This window comes from Monodon monoceros, unplaced genomic scaffold (assembly GCF_005190385.1).
Source record: "Monodon monoceros isolate NGI ecotype Baffin Bay Population unplaced genomic scaffold, NGI_Narwhal_1 Super_Scaffold_6, whole genome shotgun sequence".
In the NCBI taxonomy this organism is placed as follows: domain Eukaryota; kingdom Metazoa; phylum Chordata; class Mammalia; order Artiodactyla; family Monodontidae; genus Monodon; species Monodon monoceros.
Window position 1 is genome coordinate 24,011,453 of NW_021703783.1, and position 24,413 is coordinate 24,035,865.

At 40.5% G+C, this 24,413-nt stretch overlaps 1 protein-coding gene across 3 annotated transcripts in view; it reads right to left on the bottom strand.

Annotated features, from left to right (window-relative positions):
• TMTC1 (transmembrane and tetratricopeptide repeat containing 1) overlaps positions 1–24,413 on the bottom strand; it is a 260,748-nt gene that overhangs the window by 45,829 nt on the left and 190,506 nt on the right. For all 3 annotated transcript variants that reach the window (XM_029204345.1, XM_029204346.1, XM_029204347.1), the window contains 2 exons: positions 21,627–21,740; positions 6,875–7,018 (listed from right to left, as the gene is read on the bottom strand). In XM_029204345.1, the coding sequence (XP_029060178.1) occupies positions 6,875–7,018; positions 21,627–21,740 (258 nt within the window). The remainder of the gene's footprint in view (positions 1–6,874; positions 7,019–21,626; positions 21,741–24,413) is intronic.

Genomic DNA, 24,413 nt, shown 5'->3' on the forward strand with positions numbered 1-24,413 from the left:
GTGGTTCCCGGGGTGGGGAGAGGAGTGATAATGAGAAAAAGTTGAGAACTATTGGTCTGCCTACAAAATGCAGGCAATAGGGGCGGGTATCTTGAGTTGGAGGCACCGTTGAGCAAGTAAATGATGGTCAAGGTGTGAGTCTAAGCTGATGTCACATACATTAATGAAATAGATCAGATAAATGAGAGATGGGATTACACATTATACGCATAAAAATCAGAACAGAGGTTCTAACAATGGTAAAGAGCAGGGCCACTAGGAATGAGGGAGTAAGAGGGAAATAACATTTGTCCCAGAAGGGAGTCATGTCAACGTCAAGGTCTTAAAGGGAGAGACAATGTGAGCACAGAGAGAGCTTGGAGGTGGCAGGTTGTTATCCCACGACCCCTTCCAAGGGTCAGAAGGAGTGACAGAGAGGGGAAGGGAAGGGTGGGAAGAGGTTAATAAGTGAAGGGCCAAGAGAAACCTTTCAGAATTGAGGCACTAGAGAATGAAAAGGTGTGCCTAATTAAAAAGCCCATGGCATGGCCATGTTGGTGACTGGTCAAGGTAGAGCAGAAGTGGCAGGCCCTGGAGGGAAGGCAGCAGAGGAACTGGGTGATGGATGCAACCGAATTCACTAAAGGTTGTAGAGTCCCTGAGGACGACAGGAGAATGTACAAGGCTGTGACATGGCCCTGATGAGGATGGAGATGGTGGCAATGAGCTGCTGGACTGGGCTTCAAAAGAGCTGGAGAAGAAGACCTGGAGAGAGACAGGTGTGAACTACATAAAGACCCCGAGGAGAAATCGCAATGGAGTTAAGATTACAGATAAGTAAGACTGGAGGTAACCTGGATGTTGACAGGAGTGGGGGTGGGAGAAGGATTTTATTCCAAGAGGAGGATGCAGAAGTTGCCCACCCAAAGTTGACATCCTAATGTGGTGAGAAGGACCTCAAAAAGTTGTTCTTTATCCAGTGGGCTGGCATTTTGGATTCTCTGGGGTTTCAGGTAAAAGGTAGAGAAAGGGGAGAACTGCTATCTTGAGTGTATAAACTTCCTTTTTATGAAATAAAAGGCAGTGTGGCTAATGCCAAAGCTATAAGGAAATTTATCCCAAACATTGAAATTTATTTCAGAGCTAATGGTTACCCTTTTTTCCACATCCTTTTATTCTTTAGAAATTCAATTTTCTAAAGGATTAGCCTAAAGAAAATAAAATGTATATTGTTATCAAACTCATCTGCTAAATAGCTCAATTTTGGAAATTCTATTTCATTTTCTTCTGACTTTTGATTATAAGATTTATTGTAACACCCATATAACACCCATATCCTATTATGTGAATAGAAGGTAATTTTGGCAATGGGAGGGACAATACGACTCTTTAAAATGAAAATATTCTGTTTCAGTAGCAAATACCAGACACTGTTTTACCCAAGCAGTCACAGAAGCATTTTCCCATGCCCTGAATTAAAGTATTCTATTATGTTCTCTTGAGCCATCAGGGATTTCTGCTCTTTCATCCATAAAAACTGTATGCTAATCTTGCCTATTTTCTTTTACATTTTAGGTTCCAAGCAAAGCCAACAATAATTAATATAAACTAAAAATGCTGGCATGGAAAGCTGTTTGTTATCAATCTGTCACACTGTAAACGTGCTGTACAGAATCATAACAGATTAGCTTCAAAGTCCAGGGAAATGGTCATGAAAGAGGTCAAATATATTCAGATAAGAGTCAGTGACATGCACTGCTGTGAACAGGTCTAAAGCTGTCTGTCACATAACTCCAAGAATTCAAATGGAATTTGTCCTCAGTGCTCTAAGGTTTCTGGGATGCTCTGACAGAATCACATCTTATTTAGAGTTTCTGGTCTGGACAAAAACTCATTTCTCTCAAAGTCAAGGTCATTAATAAAGGTCTGTGCTGTCCAATATAGCAGCCACTAACCACATGTGGCTATTGAACACTTGAAATATGACTAGTCTCAGGTATGCTGTATGTGTAAAACATACACTGGATTTCAAATATTAATTGTAAAAAAGAATGTACACTATCACATTAATATTTTTACATGTTCAATTTAAAAATTAATTTTCATATTAATTATGTTAAAATGATAATATTTTGAATATACTGGGGTTAAATAAAATATACTATTAATATTAATTTCACCTTTTTATGTTTTAAAATATGGCTACCTGAAAAATTTAAATTATAGATTCTGGCTGTCATTGTATTTCTGTTGGGCAGGGCTGCTCTGGGCTGTATCTCAGTTTTGAGATGAGCCACAAGGAGGCAGTAGAGTGTGGTGATTAAGGGCAAGGGTACTTGGACAGAAAGTTTGAGGTTCAATTCCCACAAACTCTATTTCCTCACTAAGGGACCTTGGCACCTAACTTACCTTCTCCAAATTTTAGTTTCTCATTTATAAAAGAGGAAAAGTGATAGTGTCCTCCACTCAGGGATGATCAAATCTAAACTCATATCTAAGGAGATCACCTGGGTTCTTAGAAGGAACATGAAGTTCTAGGTTACAAAAAAAGAACACAATTTTTAAAAGTTAGCTGCCTAACGAGAAATAGATAGGGTATAAAACTTAAATAGTAAAATGGATCAAATAAAAACATATTTAAAATATTCTTATCCTCTTTATGCCTTTGACCCATTGCCAGTTAGAGCAGAAAGGAAAGCAGATCCAACGTGGAGTAAACGTGGATTAGTTCTGCTGTTTTCTGGGTCACCTCTCTCTGCTACTAAAGGACATAATGGAAACAAACCTTACTGTTTCCTGATTAAAAAAACAGGAAGTTCCTTCCTCCCAAAAGGAAATCACATGCCATTTAATAGCTAAATATTAAGTAATTTTTGGATTGGAGAGTTATTTGGGCAGCATGGGTAATGGAAAGTGAATAGGACAGGGCAGGCAATCAATCCTGGGTCAGCAGAGCTTGGGCCAAGGTCACATGAAATCTCTAAACCTTGGTTTCTTCATCTGTAAAATGGGGACGAGGATGAGAATGCCTCTCACAGTAGTGTTCAAGATTAAATTAAATTATGGTTATAAAATCCACTTGTCTGTAAACTGGAAAATATTACATAAATATTAGCTACTATCATGATTTTATTCTACTGGATTCTAAGACTCATCTACACAGATGGAGCCACTTTGCTCTCTGTTTAATGTGAAAGAGCAGAAGGTAAACAAGGGTGACTTTGTACCTGGCACTTAACCTTGGTTCCTATTCTTGGTTCCTATTCTTCCCTATCTAAAAGAGTCATTGCGAGGCCTTTATTATTATTATTATTATTTGCTGTACGCGGGCCTCTCACTGTTGTGGCCTCTCCCGTTGCGGAGCACAGGCTCCGGACGCGCAGGCTCAGCGGCCATGACTCACGGGCCCAGCCGCTCCGCGGCATGTGGGATCTTCCCGGACCGGGGCACGAACCCGTGTCCCCTGCATTGGCAGACGGACTCTCAACCACTGCGCCACCAGGGAAGCCCCGGCCTTTATTATTTTTTTTAAAAAAGCACTCTTATACAGTCTTATACAAATGTGAAGCGTTTTTGGTTTGGATAATCACTGAGTTGATTTTACTGAAAAAGAGAGAAATCTTATGTTGAGTATCTAGGAGCCCCACCTACTGTGAAAAGTAGCCATTGTTATGTTCCAAAAAATATTTTCTTGTATTCTTAACTCACATACACTAATTCAAGGTAATAGTCAGAGGCAATAATATGTGAATTGAAAAAGGAAGGCTGCAGTATGCATCTCTCGTTCAGGTCTGGGCAAGATGAAATTTAAAAGAATCTCTGCCACCATTTCCAAGTAGGGCCACATTCAGCACAGTGTGATAATCACAACTGTAGGATATCACTCCTAACAAGAACTCTCATTTTGTATCCAGGCCATCAAAGCTGGTTTCTTTGTTAAAAAAAAAAATACTCATCTGTACTATTTTTGAAATCAGTACTATATAATGCTGGTATCCTAAAAGACATGAACAGGCTTTATCCACCCATTAAGTTATTTGGGCTCTAAGCTGGACACATACAGATGCAACAATGACTTTTAAAAATGAGTCCTTAGAACTTCACATAAATAAATAAGACCTCATAAAAATAGTAGAGTAAAATAAAAGCACCCTATTGACCTGTAAACAGTTATCTACAATAACGAGAACACATTTTCCCCACAGCTTTTGATTTGCTATTATTTTTAAAGAGAACGTACTAGTGCTAAAAGGCTTTTCTGTCACAGTGTGTACTTCTTCATTTACTAGTTTTTCATCACTCTCAATTTGTTTAAAATTTTAACATGCTATGTAATTTTTTTTTTTTTTTTGGCCACATGGCATGCAGGTTCTTAGATCTCCAAGACCAGGGATCGAACCCGTGCCCCCTGCAGTGGAAGTGCAGAATCCTAACCGTTGGACCACCAGCGAATTCCCTAAACTAATTTAAAAAATTTATTAAGTTCATTTATTTTTTGCTGATTTATACTTTTATTTTTTTCATTTTAACTGTACTTTCCTTGCATTTCCTTATTTTGGTAGAGTATTCCCTTGATTTTGTGTTCCAGTATATGGATAAAGCCATTCTTAAACAAAACTTCAGACTTGGGATGGCACCTATCACCTTATGTGATGTTAGGCTGTTCTGTGATTACTTTACCCAATGCTTCTGTTCAAATGGGATTAAATAAGAACATGCATTAACACATGCGCACACTAAGAAAAAGGACTAATATCTCTATGCATATGTAAAATTCAAGGAGTGGGAGGGAGATGCAAGAGGGAGGGGATATGGGGATATATGTATACATATAGCTGATTCACTTTGTTATACAGCAGAAACTAACGCAGTATTGTAAAGCAATTAAACTCCAATAAAGATGTTTAAAAAAATACAATAAAATTCAAGGAGTAAAAAATAACGTGAAGAAGATGCATCCACTGAGGTACTGTGGCAATTAAGCCCATCCTGTTAGGGAGAGGATAAAAGAACAAAGCAAACCATTAGCCCTAAAGGTACCAAATGTGCTCTGTGAAGTTCAGAGACAAGGAAACCATTCAGTAAGTGTGTGGATTGTCAGCAACCTAACAAGCACAGATAAATGCATCACTACTTTCTGATTCTAACCATGTTCACCCTTTTATTCCCATTTCTGATGTCTTCAATCTTTTTTTTTAACATCTTTATTGGGGTATAATTGCTTTACAATGGTGTGTTAGTTTCTGCTTTATAACAAAGTGAATCAGCTATACATATACATATATCCCCATATCTCTTCCCTCTTGCGTCTCCCTCCCTCCCTCCCTCCCTATCCCACCCCTCCAGGTGATCACAAAGCACAGAGCTGATCTCTCTGTGCTATGTGGCTGCTCCCCACTAGCTATCTGTTTTACAGTTGATAGTGTATATATGTCCATGCCACTCTCTCACTTCGTCCCAGCTTACCCTTCCCCCTCCCTGTGTCCTCAAGTTCATTCTCTATATCTGCGTCTTTATTCCTGTCCTGCTCCTAGGTTCTTCAGAGCTTTTTTTCTTTTTTTTTTTTAAGATTCCATATATATGTGTTAGCATACAGTATTTGTTTTTCTTGTTCTTACTTCACCCTGTATGACAGACTCTAGGTCCATCCACCTCACGACAAAAACCTCAATTTCGTTTCTTTTTATGGCTGAGTAATATTCCATTGTATATATGTGCCACATCTTCTTTATCCATTCCTCTGTCGATGGACACTTAGGTTGCTTCCATGTCCTGGCTATTGTAAATAGAGCTGCAATGAACATTGTGGTACATGACTTTTTTTTCAATTATGGTTTCCTCAGGGTATGTGCCCAGTAGTGGGATTGCTGGGTCGTATGGTAGTTCTATTTGTAGTTTTTTAAGGAACCTCCATACTGTTCTCCATAGTGGCTGTATCAATTTACATTCCCACCAGCAGTGCAAGAGGGTTCCCTTTTCTCCACACCCTCTCCAGCATTTATTGTTTGTAGATTTTTAGATGATGGCCATTCTGACTGGTGTGAGGTGATACCTCATTGTAGTTTTGATTTGCATTTCTCTAATGTCAATCTGTTTTTTAAAGCGTAGAAGTTAAATTCCATATCCACCACCATTTCCACTATCATTATCGCCACTACTACCACTAACATTGCCATCACCAACTTGCCTAGACTTTATACTAATAAAAATACAAGATGCAAAAGTACCCCTTTGTCTTCAGGGAGACTAACTGCACTATCAGTCTTTTCCAGGGCAGTGAGTGCAAAGCAAACACCAGTGATGATGCCTGGGAGGTCTTCCGAGAGCAAGAGTCACCGTTGCTAATTCCAAGAAAGCCTCAGTTTGTTTCTTACCTATAGCACAAACTGCACATGAGCTGTGGTTACGCTCACCTTTAGAGCATGCTGCTTTTCCTAGACCAGCACTTTTCCCAAGTATATTCATGAAATTCTTGGGAAATGCCTACCAAAATTGATTGACTTTGGGAAATGCTGTATTCCATACTCCCTTCTTGAATATTCACAGGGCATTTAGCATATTAAAGATTCTTGCAATAAAGGAACTATCTTTGCTTAATTCAGCATCTCCTAAGTTTATTTGTCCATGTAGCCATTCCCTCTTCCCAGCCCTCTACAGACAACCTATGAACATCTCCCAGAACTAATATTTCCAGAGAGACACTCTGGGAAATACTCTTTTTGATTGATAAAGGATAGAATTAATTCAGATGAATATTGCATCCTCCCAAAACTTGAAAACCCTAACTATTCTGCCCTAGGAAGAGGAGATAACACCACAACCAAATGAGTGTTGAAAAGGAAAGGATTTCTTGAAACTACAAGGTCTTCTGATCAAAGGTACACGTTCTACTTACCTAAGGAGATTCCCAAGATTGAAAAGAGCCCGGTTGTGCTGTGGATTTAGCTGGAGAGCCCTCTGATAGTACATCTTTGCCTCTGCTGCGTCTCTGGTCAGTGTTCCAAGGTTGTTCAGGGCACTTGCATGGCGTGGATACAACCTGAACAATTAGAAATATTAAGCCATGATTGTTCAAAATTGGTCACAATTTGCTTGTTTTTCTCCTCCCCTCCTCACCCCAGGTATGCCACAACAAAAATGAAACACTGAATTCTTCCTTTATTTTAATGGTATGTCTATGTCACATCTTAACAGTCAACCGTTTGTGCACCTGCAGGCAAATAAACATGGCAGGAAAGCAAGTAATTGACACATGGTGGCATAAGTAAGTTACCCCCAAAGAGTGCAAAAATAAATAGTATGCAAATCTACCGGGGTTAAATAAATTTAGCTTGGAGCCTACAGTTACTTTCAACTTCCTTTGACTGAAAATCCTCATTGCCACCGGTGCTGACTTTCTGGCCTAGCGGGACTGCTGACTAGCTGCCTGTATAATGCCCACTATTTACACAAGATGTTGGGCGTTCCCTGGATGAGGGATCTTCATGAATATATTTGAATTGGAGCACCAGTAAAACCGCCATTATTGAGAAGGTGATACAAACGTCTCCCCATAAAAATAAATGTTCTCCCTCAAACGGCTCTCCGCCTTGACTCTCCTATTCCATTTTGTCTCATTTCCCCGCTACTGTTATTTGACACCACCTGCTCTGATAGTGGCTGGGAATGAAAATCCTGACAAACATATAAAAATTTCAAAAGGCACAATGACGTGAAAACAGCGACCATAATGTTCAAAAGCAAATGTAAAGGAGGACTGCGTACACATCAGCAAGGCAAATTTATGGTGATTAAGAAAGGAAGAGAATCAGTTTACTTCCTTAACTAGAAACTATGAGGAAGGCAAACCAGCCTGCTGCTGCTCACACAGCTGAGTTGATTCTGCTGCGCTCAGAGCCGACGTATTTAGTCCTCGAACAGGCTCACTCCATCCCTGTCACCCAGAGGATTTTGAATAAGCCTGTGGAGCTGGCTTTTAATGTAGGAAAGGCAAGGTAATGCCCAAGTAATAAAAACAGGATCTGTACTTGTCAAGTCTCTTGACAATCAAATGCCATGCTTGCCCCCTCCCAGCCTGTTCCGTACCTTCTAAGAAGATCAATTTAATTTGAGGACAGAAGGGGTTCCTATTAAAAGGTCAAGGAAGACAAGCTGCATAGCTTTTTTTTTTTTTTTTTATTTTTGCCTAACCCAGAGTTTCCTAAGTATATTGGGCCATGTAATCCTCCCTTCCTTACCGCCTTATAGCTCAGCTATTAGCATCCCTCAGTATTTTCAGGAAGACAATCTGTGTAATGCTCCTCCTGAATGATAAGGGACAGAATCAATTCAGATGAATGTTATGTCCTCCCAAGGCTTGAAAGCCCTAATTATTCACAATAATTCTGTAGGCTGTTGGGAGAGATACATTATGAGAGGAAGTTGGGAAAAAACACACACACACAACGTGTTTGCTTCTTTCTAGTCACCTTTAATTAGCAAAGACAACCTGAGGGTACCTGGTACCAGTCCCTTAACACCCACCCTCACAGTTCCTGGGGTACACAAGTCCTTGGTGCTCTCTCATAGATGCATCTACAGGACATCAGAGCTAAGAGAAGATGCTCTCATACCTGCCCACTCATTCCATGCCCAGAACAGCCTCCTGGGAAGCTGTGTCTAAGAATTACTTTGGGAATGGTTACAGAGAGCATATCACAGCCAGGACTTTAATTCTTCCAATTAAAAAAAATTTTTGGATGTTGAGCAAAGCTCTCTGACTTCCAAAAGATTTAAGAGGGGGGTCCTGTGAACATGGTGAGAACAGTTCTTATTTTTTCTCTGAGGACAAACAGCAAGAGAAAGCATCCTGGTGACCTCTGCCTTCCCAGAAGAGGCAATTTCTTAAAACTTGGTCTTTTCCTTACTTCTTTATAGGCTTTGGAGCCCTCAAAATAAATGTCTGAGGCAAAAGCACTAAATATGGGAAAGGACAGCCTAAATTCAGTAAGAGCATCTACGATGGACTCCCTGTCACGCAGTTGCCCTCTCCCGCTGCTTATCAGCCCACCTTTTTGGACTTTATCACCATCCCACTGCCATTTAAAGGAATGGCATTGGGTCTTCCCTGGTGGCACAGTGGTTAAGAATTCGCCTGCCAATGGAGGGGGCACGGGTTCAACCCCTGGTCCGGGAAGATCCCACATGCTGCGGAGCAACTAAGCCCGTGCGCCACAACTACTGAAGCCTGCGCTCCACAACTACTGAAGCCTGTGTGCCTAGAGCCCGTGCTCCACAGCAAGAGAAGCCACCGCAACGAGAAGCCCGTGCACCGCAACGAAGAGTAGCCCCCGCTCACCGCAACTAGAGAAAGCCCGCGCGCAGCAACGAAGACCCAACGCTGCCCAAAATAAAGAAATAAATAAATTTAAAGGAATGCATGTATTGATATAATACTTTCCAAGTTCACTGACTACAAAAATTTTTCTCTCCCTTTTTTTTTCAAACCAGAAACAGAACATAAGTTCACAATGAACTCTCAAAAACAGAAACAAGCAGTGAGAAGGGAAGTAAAGAGAAACAAATATAAATACTATGAGAGAAAAAAAGGTCTTTAGCATGCCTTGTGCTCCAAGCTTAGGACAGGGCTTTGTGGTCAGGCACAGGCAGCGAAGAGGCTTTGTGTTAACAGAGTCCCAACCTGTCCAGGAAGGGGATTGCTGACATCTATAGTGATTTACTGAATCTATTGCCACTCACAGCCCTCCACCTGGAAAACGTGTCATATTGTTTACTCCTGGTAATAGTAAAGGTCTGCTAGCAACAGCCCCTCCCTCTGCGCATCTGATTAAGTTCACCTAATCATGAGCAAGGATTACATTATTTATGAAACAAAGCTGAATTTCATAAAAAGGGTTCTTTAAGCAGGTCAAGAAAAAATTATCATCACTTTTATTTTTGATTTTTATATAGATGTAGACATTTTCTTAAAACATACACTCTTCTCTTGTTTACTGAAGACCTATGCAAGGATGAAACTTATTTTTGTGTGCTTACTTTTTAAGTAAACTTGTTTAAATGAGCTTGGGTCTAATTCAACCCTGAGGTCTCCAAGAGGGGAATTCTCTGTTAGAAAGATGAATAATTTAAGAGATGTCTATGTTGCTACATCAATTGTCAGGATAAATTAAGTGCGTCTTGACTTTGACACCTACAGGTATGTTTTACAAAAGTTCTGGTAGTGATTATTCCCTTCCCCATGTAAAGAACCTTGACAAAAGCTTCACTGAAAAGGAGAAGAGTGGTAATTTTCAGGTCTGTTTTTTTTGTTTGTTTTTGAGGTACGCGGGCCTCTCACTGTTGTGGCCTCTCCCGTTGCGGAGCACAGGCTCCGGCCGCGCAGGCTCAGCGGCCGTGGCTCACGGGCCCAGCTGCTCCGCGGCATGTGGGATCTTCCCAGACCGGGGCACGAACCCATGTCCCCTGCATCGGCAGGCAGACTCTCAACCACTGCGCCACCAGCGAAGCCCCAGGCCTGTTCTTTTAAGACCAGTGTGAACAGCCACTGGAATTTTCTTTCTCAGTCTTACTCAACATTTATATTGTATATGGGGGCTCTCTCGCTATTTCCTTATTATTATGTTTTAAAATTTCACTGAGTTAAATTTTTAAAATTTATTATAGGGAAAATGTATAATATTGTCAAATAGTTCTGGGGTATAAGAACGTTTATTCTTTCTCTTTACAAAAGAAATCTAGGTATAGAGATATAATTCTATGAGCTGAAGAGAATATTTTTCAAGTATTGTATGATTTATATTCTCGATTTATATTCTCTATGATTTATATTCCCATTTGAGCATTGAAGGGCTTCTTACTTTTTATCTGGTGGCCTTTCCTTAAGCAGAATTCATAAAGTAGGTAGTTAAGGACATTATTATTCTCCTCCATTCCCAGACAACTTATCTCTGAAGAATGAATACCAGCAACATATTAACAGGAAATCATCACTGTGAGGGAACAGTTGCCTAAGTGAAAACCAGAAGGCAGGAGCAAAAGAAAATGGGTCTAAAAAAAGCTAGCACGTATTAGTGATACTTTACATTTTAGAGTGCTTTCCCATATACTATCTCATTTAACCTTCTAATTCTTCAAGTAGAATTATTGTACTATTTTACAGTTGAAGAATGGGAGGATGGGAGAAATTAAAGAAAAAATAAATTACTTTTTTAAAAAAAGAAATATTTGCAGAAGTTGTGTTCTTAAGTGTTAAAAGTCAGATGGTTCCTGTAAATCTATTTATTTTCCCAAACAACCCTTGAGTCATTCAACCTTCAGCAAATAAATATACTGCTATCAATTAGAGCTTCCATTCAGAATAATTTCCCTTTCTATCCTTGGGCCAGTCCATTCAGCTATGATCCTATACGAACTACTTCTCAGTGACAGAAGTGAAATAAAATCAATACTCAGGAAACGTGGCTGAGATTCTTCTTCGCTGGGAAAACTTGTCTCCTGCCATACAAAATACTCATGGTATCTCTAAAAAGCACAGTATCATGGGAAGCTATTTGGAACTAACAACATCCGGTAAGTGTTTAAGGCACAGATACATGCTCTCCGATCTACTGTTCTTAAGCTTCAATCTCAACTAAAGATCCATCGAGATAAGATGTATATGACTAAAGTTTAGTTTTATATTTTATTCAGTCATTTACTTTAAATTTTGTACAATCTGTTCAAAAGTTGAGAATTCTATTACTTTTTCATTACTTGAGTACCTTCTAAGGCATTTCATTGTTCAAGCAAGACTGCATGTATCATGTGCTCCACTTTGCAATTTCCTTTCAGAATACACACACCCTGATTTATTTATCTGATTTGCGTTCCACACATTAATTTATCTGAGGTTAAGTATGCTAAGGTCAGATGTTTATTTTCTATTTTTTCTATTTCCTGTTGAGAAAAAAAAGAATCCAAAAGAAAAACATGACTGGGAAAAAATTTCAACCATGAGATCCAAATTTCACAGAACTAAAAAATACCCAAAGTCAACTTCATTTCAGGAGTCAGCAGCATCCGCAGCATATTTTCATTCATTCTAGTCCCTGCCATTTCTCAAGCGCCTGATCATAAAATTTGAATCATCATGTCATTAAAGTGCACCGGAATGACGTTGATCATTTACCAGTCTGCTTCTTTAATTGTCTGAAATCGCCATTAACACCCAGCAGTAAGTCTTGCCACTTTATTTTGGTACCGTGCTCCTTCCCATCCATTAGATAGTCTTGGAAAAAAAACCTCAAATGCAATTTAGGGAAGTAGGACACACTCCAGTGAGGGGCCAACTAAATTATCTGATCTCTCACAATGGATGACCTCTAGTAGAGATCCAGGAAGACTCCGCCCAACTGACTTTTCAAAACAATTTAGAGTAAAACCATGCCCTCAGGAAATGACTCGTTTTAAGTGGCTGAATTTTCCTGATTCCTGAGAATTTTCCTCTGGAGGTTGGGAAATGTATTGAATTAAATACTTCCTTGCACTTTTTTTTTTTTTTTGCGGTATGCGGGGCCTCTCTCACTGTTGTGGCCTCTCCCGTTGCGGAGCACAGGCTCCGGACGCGCAGGCTCAGCGGCCATGGCTCACGGGCCTAGCCGCTCCAGGGCATGTGGGATCTTCCCGGACCGGGCACGAACCCATGTCCCCTGCAGCGGCAGGCGGACTCTCAACCACTGCGCCACCAGGGAAGCCCCTTCCTTGCTCTTTTAAATAGAAAATAGTGAACATATTTTACCTTTTCTCAAGGGCTTGGGGTGACCGTGGTGAACTTTGGTTTTTGCGGCAGATGAATGGGAAATTACTTTGGTGGAGTGGAAATATAACTGTGATTGGAGTCAGAAGCCATGGGTGACTTTCTTGCTGTGTGACTTTGAACTTATGTCTGTGTTTTAGTTGCTCTCTCTATAACGATAAGGTCCATAACATATTAATCCTCTGTGTGAACAGATAGGATGGTGGATATAAGATGTCCACCCTCATACCTGATACACTCCATACATTTGATGTTCGGAGGTTGGCTACAGGACCTCTGGGTGGGTGTACTTGGCTCTCTCTACAGCCCTAATGAACCCATGCCAGCAGGAAGCTGCCAGCTCTCTTTTCATGTGGATTTCTCATCCTCCAAAAAATCATTCTCCTCACTGCTAAGGCCTCTGACTTGCTTCCATCAGTCAAAATAACCTCCATTATTTCTTCATCACTAACCCAATGCACACTCAGGTTGTCTTGTATCCATCCGTTTGTCCCACACCGCAGGTGCTCAGCTGTGAAGGACATTTGGCCTTCTTCATTTTAAGAATGTAGGAATGTTCCTTGTCAAGCACTCACTCCAACAAAGTCTGTCAATCTTTCATCATCTAAAGCAAATGATCCCCACAGGCACCAGAGCAATTTCCTTCAAGCCTTTCCGATACGCTCAACACCAAACGGAATTCCCGACACGCACAGTTTTAAGAGCTACATCCAAGGTTGTAAGGAGATTCAAAGTCTTATTTGGCAGATCAATGTGCTCACAGAATCTTTATCGCAGCATGGATAGCACTCTGGCTGTTAGACTGACTTAGGAAAAAAAGACAGTGGTGGGTAGGAAGAGTGTGTCCATGTCTGCAGTTAATAAGTGCCAACCAAGGACATCATGAGGGGTGGGGAGGGAAAGGCGTGTGTGAATCCTGAAGATCCACCTCAGGAATTGGGGGTCACCACTGGCATGTAATGGGAATGGGCAGTAGCTAGGGGTGTTAAATGTGTGTAAGCATATTAGAGGGTGGAAACTGCAGTGGAGAAAAATGAAGCGAAGCAGAGGAACAGGGTATGCTGGGGTTGGCAGGGAGACCAGGGTAGGCCTCGCAGACAAGATGACATCACCTGAAGAGTCCTGAAGGGAGGGAGGGAAGCAGCCATTTAGAGAAGGAGGGGAAGTGTTCTGGGAAGAAGGAAGGACAAATACAGAGTCTCTATAATATGTGTGAATGAGAAACGTTCCCTGCCAGTATCAGTAAACAAAGGATGTTGCAGCCATCTAGCCATCACATTACAGCCACCCGGATGGTGAGCCCTGAGGGAACTCAGGATAGAAACAGGATGCCCACCATCTAGCAGTCGGCAGCTGCAGCCACCCCCAGTGGCGCACCCCGAGGAGACTCAGGAAGAGAAAGCACAGGATACTGTCCCCAGATAGCTCAGGTGCATATCAAAGGAGTGATTTCAGTGAGCCCAGACTCTTGCATCTTCCCACACACAGAAAAGCACTAAATTCCTTAACTTGAGATAACTGGTTTTCTTTAATTAACAGTAATCTTTTGATGTTCTGACTACCTGGTCTGTGTTGCAAAAACCCTTATACATCCTGGATCCGCCCACTTGCTTCTTCGGGGCAGTCTCTCAGAGTTATCTGAGATGCTGTGTCTCGGGCTTAAGTTCTCAGTTTTGTCCCCGGAATAAAATGTAACTCTCAACTTTTAGGTCATGCATTTTTTTTTCCAATTGCCATAAGAATGTGATGACTGGTGTGTGCCTGGAGCCCCGTCTGGCTGGAGCTGAGACAGCAAGAGGTGTAGTAGGAGGTAAGGTCTGAGAGGCAGGGGGACCAGATGGTGCAGGACGTGGAGACCACTGCACGGGGCCCTGATTCTCAGAGCGAGCAGAACGTTCTGAGCACAGGATTACTATGAACTTCCCTGTGGCTGCTGGGTTGAGAACAGACTGAAGGAGGGGAGGAAGGAGAAGTGAAAATAGGGGAAACCAGAGAACACTGCAGTAATCCAGGTGAGAGATGATGGGCAGTGGAGGCGGAGAAAAGTGGTCAGATTGGGGGTGTATTAATAACATTCACCGAGTTTATCATGCCCAGGTATTTAGACACTGCTTTACACCTTGTATGTGAATTATTCCAGCCCTATGAGGTAGGTAACACCACTCTTCTCATTTTAACAAAAAATCTAAATGATATTCTGTTGAACTGTCATATTTACTTATATAAGAAATCATCAATTAAGCCAGTGTAGTGGGTGCTGTCTTATACCACCCAGATACCCCTCAAGTCTGAGGCACTTGACAGCTCACAGCTGAGTTCTTCTCTGGGCATTGCTTTACCCGAGGCTGCTCTTCTCTGCCTGGGGCCAGTGATTGGTTGATAGCGGGTATAAAGGTTCCATCTCTTTCATGACAACTCTGAGGGGCCACCCCATCTCCAGAGCTCCCTAAGGGCTCCTCTGAGCCCCTGAAAATGCACTGTATCTCTCCTTCCCCCTCTGCCCATCTTGCTTCCCTGGCGTTCCAGAGAGCACTCCTTAATGAACTTCCTGCTTGCTAATCTCTGCCTTGGATTTTGTTTCCTGGGGAACCGCAGTGAGGTTTTGAAGTGAAATGGTGGTTTAAGGCAGAAAGAAGAGAGAGCAGATGTTTTTGAATATAAATTATAGAACTTTCATTTTGAAATATAGTCCGTAAGTATGGCCACAATATGACTAAAATTCTAGTTTTCTAAATGAATTTCTAAATCAATTTCTTGGATTTAGTGAATAAAGCTGCTAGACTTAATTAACACAAAACATACATAGTGAGAATATAGTTTCATCAACAAAAAGGAACAAACATGATTTCAATTGTGCTACCGGAAAGCATATTTAGACATTTATAAATAAAAGTACCACACCAACAGAAGAACCCCTCTCCACTTGTTAAACTTGGTTAACAAATGCTATTGGAATTTTCAATCTTTCCAGAAATATATGGCAGCTGGTATCTAAGGCCACCTGTAGTCATGAGAGTTATTTTAAATGTTCATTCAAAATAGCCTGGGTAAAGAAGGACTTCTTAAATAATCATTAAATCCTGATTTTAAAAAAAAGTTCAAACTCTACCAGTTTTATAGACAACATTTTTCAAAGGAATTATAATAATCTTATTGATATACTCAGGACATCAATGAACAGTGGGTTCATTAGACATAGATTTCTTTACACCCTAACGATATGGCTTTCTTCAATAATCATTGTCTTATTACTTCCTTCTCCCACATACACTTATTATAGTCTAATGGAGTCTCTTTGTAGACTTCCAGTTATCCACACAGGAGGGAATACAAAGAATAAGAGCAGTGGGTACTGTTATCATAAAAAGTCTCTATTTTATGCCTTAAAAAATTCCAATCAGAAAGATTTTAGCTTCTCCTTTCCCACGAGTTAGCCAATTAAATATCAATTGTAGACTTATTTTGTACAGGAGTTTTAAAAGTACATTTCTTTCCTTTTAGTTATACCAATAAGAAGAGCCTGGTCAGGGACTTCAACCCCCCCCCCCCCCCATGAACACAGTTTTCTTTCCCTTCAGATTTTCTATTTAAAACATCAACAGCAGATACATTAGGAGTGGACAAGGCCCCTCTAAGGATACCAAGGCTGCCCAAACACACCTGAGTTCCCTCAGGGCAGGGTAATGCATCTCCTACTCAATAGGACTTATGGGAGGGGGGACACCTTAGATGATTTCTGTGTATTTCATGTGAAACCACACCTGTGAAAAGAAAATAGCTATCTGGGTGACTGAGGATCACAGCCCTTTTATAAGGATGAAATCCTGCATGTGGCTGATATCCAACCACCAGGGGCGCATCAGCTAGTCTAGGTATGGCAGGGGCTTACTGTAGAGGCTGGGGGGAAGAGGACCTCTAAGTGAACGAATGTTCAGTGAAACACGGGGCATTTTCCTGCTGACAGTGAAGAGACTTTGTTGATCCACCTGAACAAAGGTGAACTCTATTCTCATTCCCAGGTTCAGGGTTCTTGATGACCAGCCCGTATTAACCAACCAGTAATTGAGCCTTGCAAGAAATCTAATTATAAGATGAAAAACAATTTCCATGAGACTCTATCACCTATAATGAAGACTCTTTTAAAAGTCTCTTAATTGTGTCATCAGATTTGCAGATATTCTCTGTTCTCTGTAAAACATATTGGTGGATGCCTATAACATAATAAACCTTCTCTATAAGCCTGGGCCCTTCTGCTCCCTTAAGTTAAGCTACATGACTGCTAAGAGCCAGTTGTTCTTATTAACAGATTTATTCTAGTTGTTTATTGCAATTGCACAATATAATGAAATACCTTGCAAACTGATAAAATATAAAAGTAAAAAAGAGAGTTGTGATTTTTATGAAAACTAAAAAATACTCTGGAAATACTCAAAACAGGGAAGTCACTCAAAAAAATTGCTGTTGAATTCGATGTAAGATTAATTGTAAAAGGCTGGAGGAGAAAAACCAGAAAAATCTCAGATAGCCTGTACATTTTGATTCCACTTTAAAAATGATCACGACAGAAATGAACTGTGGTTGTATTTTTTGCAGATTCTAATCAGTAGACTCTTACTCAAAGAAAAAACTTGGTTTGACATTAGAAGACTTGGTGAATGGACATACACGTAAAATTTTAGGGTACAATAAAGCATTCAAGAGTGTGCACGATTTGTTTTATGATTCTTCACTTTTACCTGACTTTTTAAGGTAATCAACAAGCTACCGGCCAAGTACACATTCAATGTCTTCTGCACTTTATTTGGGTAGGGCCACTATCTTTTCTTTTGGGCTTACTGAATGAGTCATTTCATGGGAGTTTCTGTATAGGAAGAGCTGAATGGCTGGGTGGATTTTCTGTTAGGGAACCATTGACCGAAACCGCCTACCCTGGCCAGGCACATTAATAAGTGCTTGCATGAGTTGTCTCACAACAGGAGGTCCCGATAAGGAACACAGTGCTGCCACCAAAAACTAACCAGGAGAATTCAGGAGGGGCCGAAAGGAGGGAGGGAGGAGATGCCATAGTATGTCCTGCCCACCTCCCAGAAACCCTCATGCTAGAATCCACCTTGGCTGAGAGAGACGCACACCACCAGGAAGGACCCTGAGTCAGACCAAATATGGGCACAAACAAGATGACTGGCCAGAGACAACCTGGAAAGCTAACCCATTACCATAAAACCTAAGACTGCGAGCCACATGGCAGAGCAGTTCTCTTGGGTTCCCTTACCCTGCTGCTCTCTGCCCGGGCGCCCCTTCCCAATAAAGTTTTTTGCTTTGTCAGCACGTGTGTCTCCTCGGACAATTCATTTCTGAGTATTAGACAAGAGCCCAGTTCTGGACCTGGGAAGGGGCCCCTCTTCCAGTAACATTTCTGCTCCCATCATACGAGGTGAAAATAGTAGAAACCTTGTCGAGGGTAACTCAATGGTCAGAAAGCTGTGAAGGCATATGGTAGCTCCACCAGTGGTGTTCTGATTTTCCAGCATAAACAATCCCAAACTTTATAACACCCTATTAGGTATAAATATGAGAGCCACTCCTCACAGAAAGGACAGCTTACATTTGTGTTTATGGAGGATTTAAGGAAAGTATTCTGACAACTTTCTTTGACGATTTGGGTCTTAACCTGACTCTGTATCCCCAGCTGCAGCATTTTTCAGGGGAGATCTCCCTCGTGCTACAGAAATATAATACCTGAGGTGCACCGAGATGGAGAAGTCAGTCAGTGGTATTTTTACATTTAAAAAATAGAATAAAGTTAAAAAGCAGAAGAATATTCGTGTCATATATAATTACCAATTTAATATAGTGTTATTTTTAGAACTGTAAGCCAGCCAAAAAGATATCGGTATAGATACAACCCTAATGACCAATATCACCATTGCCTTTGGAACCTATACAGTCATTACAACAGGAATGAATAACTGTTGGGGCTGATTTCAGATAATACCACCTTTAATCCTGCATTTCCCTAATCATTCTCTTTATTGCTGTTGCAGACGTGGAAAACATCAAGATACACCAAAGGTGAAGTAGGGTGGAGCAGTTGGGAGGGGAGGAATCCCTGTGTTAGCAACCTCCACAGAGAAGGAGTTATATTTAAGTAAGGGCAGTCTTCCAGTCACCTAGGATAAATAATCATCAAAATGATGAACAGTCCCAGTATTCTCCTTTTCTAACACAAAGAGTGACAATTTACTTAAATTAAAAAAACAAAAAACAAAAAACACCACATCCATTGAAAATTCACCATGGAGGTATCCATAACAAAAATGATGATACTTTAAATCAGAAATATTTTGAGCCTGGTCTGAGATGATGAAATATTTCACTAATTACTATGTAGTATATTCTTAGCTTTAATTGTCTTTACCCCATTTCTCAAGGACAAGTTTCTTCCACAAGGACAGTTGCTGAAGCAAACATTTACTTTTATTGACAGTGGAAGTCCCAACCAGCTACTGTAATTTTGTAAGGTCAGCTGCCAGAGAGTTTTGCTTAATTTACACCTTTTCCCCAAGCTGTGCCTTAAGGTCTGCCTTATTTTTCTGTTTGAACTTCACAGAAAATAGTCTGTTAGAATGAAACAAATTTTAAAAGATACTGATATACTTCCCTCCAACCAATATTTTTCAGGCAAACTTACTGCTCTTTTCTTCCCTTTAAGAATGCCACCTAAAATCATGAAACACTAATTAATTATTAAAGCCAAAACGCGCTTTATTTGCTTAAATGTCCCTTGAAGGAACATGCCTTTTTAAAAAAATTTTTATTTTATATTGAGAATAGTTGATTAACAATGTTGGGTTAGTTTCAGGAGTACAGAAAAGTGATTCAGTTATACATATACATATATCTATTCTTTTTCAAATTCTTTTTCCATTTAGGTTATTACAGAATATTGAGCAGAGTTCCCTGAGCTATGCAATTGGTCCTTGTTGGTTATCCATTTTAAATATAGCTGTGTGTACATGTCAATCCCAAACTCCCAATCTATCCTTCCCCTCCACCCTTCCCCATTGGTAACGATAAGTTCATTGCCTAGGTCTGTGAGTCTGTTTCTGTTTTGTAAATATGTTCATTTGTATCATTTTTTGGGGGGGGGGGCGGGGGGAACATGCCTTTTTAAAAATAACATTTCCTCATTTCAAAAATAATACATGCTCATCGTGGAACTCTGAAGCACAGTAGAAAGTGTAAAGAAAAAAATTAAACCATAATCTCAACAACCAGAGATAAGCACTGGAAATATCTGCATAAACTGGCTTGCAGTGAAGAATATGACTCTTTATTAAATTTTTCTTTTTTCTTTTTTTTTTTTTGCGGTACGCGGGCCTCTCACTGTTGTGGCCCCTCCCGCTGAGGAGCACAGGGTCCGGACGCGCATGCCCAGCGGCCATGGCTCACGGGCCCAGCCGCTCCGCAGCATGTGGGATCCTCCCGGACTGGGTCACGAACCCGTGTCCCCTGCATCGGCAGGCAGACTCTCAACCACTGCACCACCAGGGAAGCCCCTTTATTAAATCTTTAAAAATGTCTTCTATTTCTTAATAAAAACTTCTTTCCTCAATAAAAAGCTTTGTTACAATTATTCCTCTTGAATTTATATTTCTTGTTATCTTTGGAAAAGTATTTAGCAGGGAACTTGATGTGTACAGTTTAAAATTTTTGCCATACTGAATACTAAATAACAGGTCCTAAAGTCTAAAAGATTTGATTGATGAACAACGTACTTAGGTAGAACACTGTTCAAAAGGATAACTTTAAAAATTAGGTCAGTTACTTTAAGAATGACAATTTCAAACTAAGCTTTGAGACAATCCTTAGAGGGAACTTCAGTGAAATGTATGATTTGTTTGGTACACATATTTTAGAGCATGTCCCAAAGTGAAACAGTATCAGAAAATTCAACCAAATGTGGGACATACTGCAGAGGCATGGAAACCTCTTTGAAAAACTCCTGTGAGCTTCACATTATTCAATAAAGGAGAGGATTTGCCCACATTGGGAGATTCCAAGGCTGTGTTTGCTTATCACGCCTCCACACGTTCCAGGTTAAATACATTTACTATCTGGGATCTCTTAGGGAAGACTACCTTGAAAGTCAGAGTTGCAATTTAAAAGAGTACCTAAGAGCAATGCAGACAGCTGCTGGTAACGCAGACCTTAAATTTGAATTTCCCTTAAAAGTCATCTCTAAAGCCATGTTTGGTATATTCTCTTTCAGTGGATGAGTATAAGGAGAGTGTCAGGGCTGTTCATATTTTAAATTTAAAAAAAATTTTAAAACATTAGAAAAACATATACTGTATATATATTTATGTACATACATACCTTATTAACATATTCCCAATACGGTAATCAAGTGTCTTCTCATTTTCCTTCTCTTTAATACAATTATCAGAGTATTTTATTTTATACTCCAATGTCTTTATAGAAACCCTCTTAGATATTTATGTAAAGAGGGAAGCCTAAGCTGGGAAGAATTCACTGGAGTAAATATCCTGAGAACTTACGAGTATGTTTTTGACAACCAACTCTTATTGGTCTGTATATGTGCATTCAACTGTGTCAGTTCACTGCATAATGTGTAGCAATGGAAATTTTTACAAGAAAACACTAAAAGTTAAAAGCAAGGTAGACTTAGACTCAAACACTGAGCCCAAAGACTTGGAGTCCCAGATCTATACCATCTCCAAGGAGATGTTCACTGTCAAGAGAAACAAACAACCCCCCAAATACTGGGAGGGGTGAGTGAAATAAACAAGGGCCTAAGAAACACAACAGCCGACACCCATCTGCTGCTTACTTGAGGGCCGTTCTGTAGTGGTAGATGGCTTCCCTGTTCCGACCCTGGTCCTTCAGGAAATTGGCGTAGTTGTAGTGAACCTTGGCATTGTGGGGCAGAGTCTGAACTCCAGACCTAAAAATTAATAAATTTTAAAAAATGAGTAACAAAGAGTACTGCTTAAGAATGTTGTCAGTTTCTTTCATGTTTTACTCACAGTTTCATGAACCTGTATTTGAAATATCCATTGCATCCATCAAGGCCAAGTCTTCCAAAATTTGTGGATTATATGAGTTACTGAACATGTTTCTGTGTAAAACAGTGAAGGCTGTGCACAACTGTGTACAACTAAACAAACACGCTAACTGCACGTGAAGCAGAGGTGGCAGGATGTGGTAAGAGATGAGTCTTTGGGGGAACAACCCGGCATGCTCAGGTTAATTCAGTTTTTTCCTTCCTTCCTTCATTTATAGCCTTCGTTTTTAAAAAAAAAAAAAATTGAGATTGTCTATAAAAATAAATCATTACAAGAGGAATGACCGTAGACTGACTTCCCTACTAAGGTTTACTGGAGATAAACATTTCCCATGTACTAAACCGGGGCTAATTAAAAAAAAAAAATACAGGTATGATTATTCTACAAGTTGCAGATAAGGAAAGGAGGTTTTGCTCAGAAAGGTTAAAAACTCTGCTTAAGTGGTGAGTCTGTTAGTGTGCTCCAGCTGGTAAAACAGAATACCTGGGGAGCCCCAGAGGGTAACACTGAAGCTTTGAAGATGACACAAGGAGGAAGACACGCTGTCGTTTGTAACTGCCTCACAAAGTCACCCTGCACGAGATCAGATAGCTGGTAACTGGCGGGGAAGGGATTCTGACCCAAGGACTTTGCTCCTAGAGTCCCTGTTCCCTCACCTGCAAGGAGGTGGTGGCAGGGGAGTCGTGAAGGTAGATGGGTTTGGGGGCTGTCTGGAAAGAAAACTCCTGGAACCTACATGGGTTAAATGCTGGAGTGGGGCAGGTGATGACAGAGAGGAAGCAGAAATGATAACAACCTAGTTTCCGGCAACTGAACTTTAAATGCACTTCCTCTTCTAGGTGACATATTTTCATTTAATTTTTAATTCAAAGGTAAGAACACTAGGGGAACTCCATACAAATTAAACCTGTTAGGATAATACGTCAGGGTATTGTAACCTTTGTTGAATTTTTGTTGAAATAACAGCCCCTTAACGTTATAAACCAAGAAAAAAAGTGTTTTTAATTCAAAAAGAAATAACTTAAAATGTTCAAAGGCAAAAAAAAAAAAAAAAAAGCCCAGTCCCTTAGGACCAGCAAAGACTGTTCCACTTAAAATCCACTGGCCAAGTGGTTGAGGAACTCTCCAGAGGAGAGAATTTACAGGGAGTGTGGGCAGCTAGCAACCAACCCAAGGGCAGCATCACGTGACAGCAGCAGACTTCAACTTACACAGAGCTGTTATGGTGATGTCAAATGCACGGCAGTGGCTAGGATGTTTTGTTGTGTGTGGGGTATGGCTGGAAACAGATGGGCTGTAAATCTGTATTAACAGCAGTTAGACCCCAGATCCTCTTCCCCACCAGGCACACCCAGGTGACTATTTCCTCTATTCTTTCCCCATCCCAGGAAAAGGCAGGACGTTTACTCTCTAGAAAAGTTGAATCAGAGAGATCAGGAACAACAGGTACAGTTGAGGGCCAGAAGAGCTGTACCTCCAAGGTAGATTAAGTGAAAATATATATTCTGAACAGTGGAATCTCCCTCACCCCATTATACCCATGTAAAACTCTGCATACTGGAAGCCAGGATTGGACTCCACGGAGGAGATTGGAGGAATCCTCTCACTGGAAACCACTAACCCAAGACAAAAGATTTACAAATGCTGCCATTTGGATGCCAGTGAAATCATCAATCTCCTTCAATTACCTTATGGTGAAGCTCACCAGCTAACACACAAAGCTAGAATTTTAATATAACATTTCAAATGGATATTACCCGAAGTACATTAGGTCATGGGGGCAGGACCAAGTTCAGAGTGATAGTAATGGCTTTTTAAAAAATCCAATTTCTATACAGGAAAGTGTCTGATTTTTCTATGCAGAACTAAATAGTGCATGGTACAGGGAGATTTTAAAGTAACTTTGATTTCAGCATAGATATAACTGGCATATTTATTGGAATTGATCCTCCCTTCTGTGTGATTAGCATAGCTGCTCTACTATGTTTCACCCGAGTTCAGCCTGTGGAAAAGCGTGAAAAGCGTCCTTGCTAAGATGAGGGCATTGTTCAGTGATGGCAGGATGGAAGTAATAATATTTGTAGCAGGCAAGCAGGCATGGGTGGAGTAACTGAAATCCTAAGAACACACTGCTTTTCCCATTGTTGTTTTTGACCTTTACGTTCTCTCTGTGATATTTTACTGCTATGTTTTTCCAGTCTCTCATTTTACAATAAACAGTTTGTGAAAAAAGGAAAATAAACAATTGACCAAAGGCGAAACTTTCCAGGTCACTCTGACTGGCCAAGCTGCTCCCTCCTTCCGGGGTCAGCCTCATCAGTTTGCTTTTGGGATGCTGTGATCGAGTCGTCCCAACTGTCTTAACAGGACGTGCAGCCTTACACATATTTACTCCATAAGGAAATGTGGGATTCATAAGTTATGGGGCTGGATCCCAAATCCTATTAATAACTACAACAAGGATTATGAATTAAGGTCTCCCTTTGAACTCAGGATCTTAATTCATGCACTTTGCATTTCTCCCTCACACCTCTCGTTTGCAGAAGACTTGA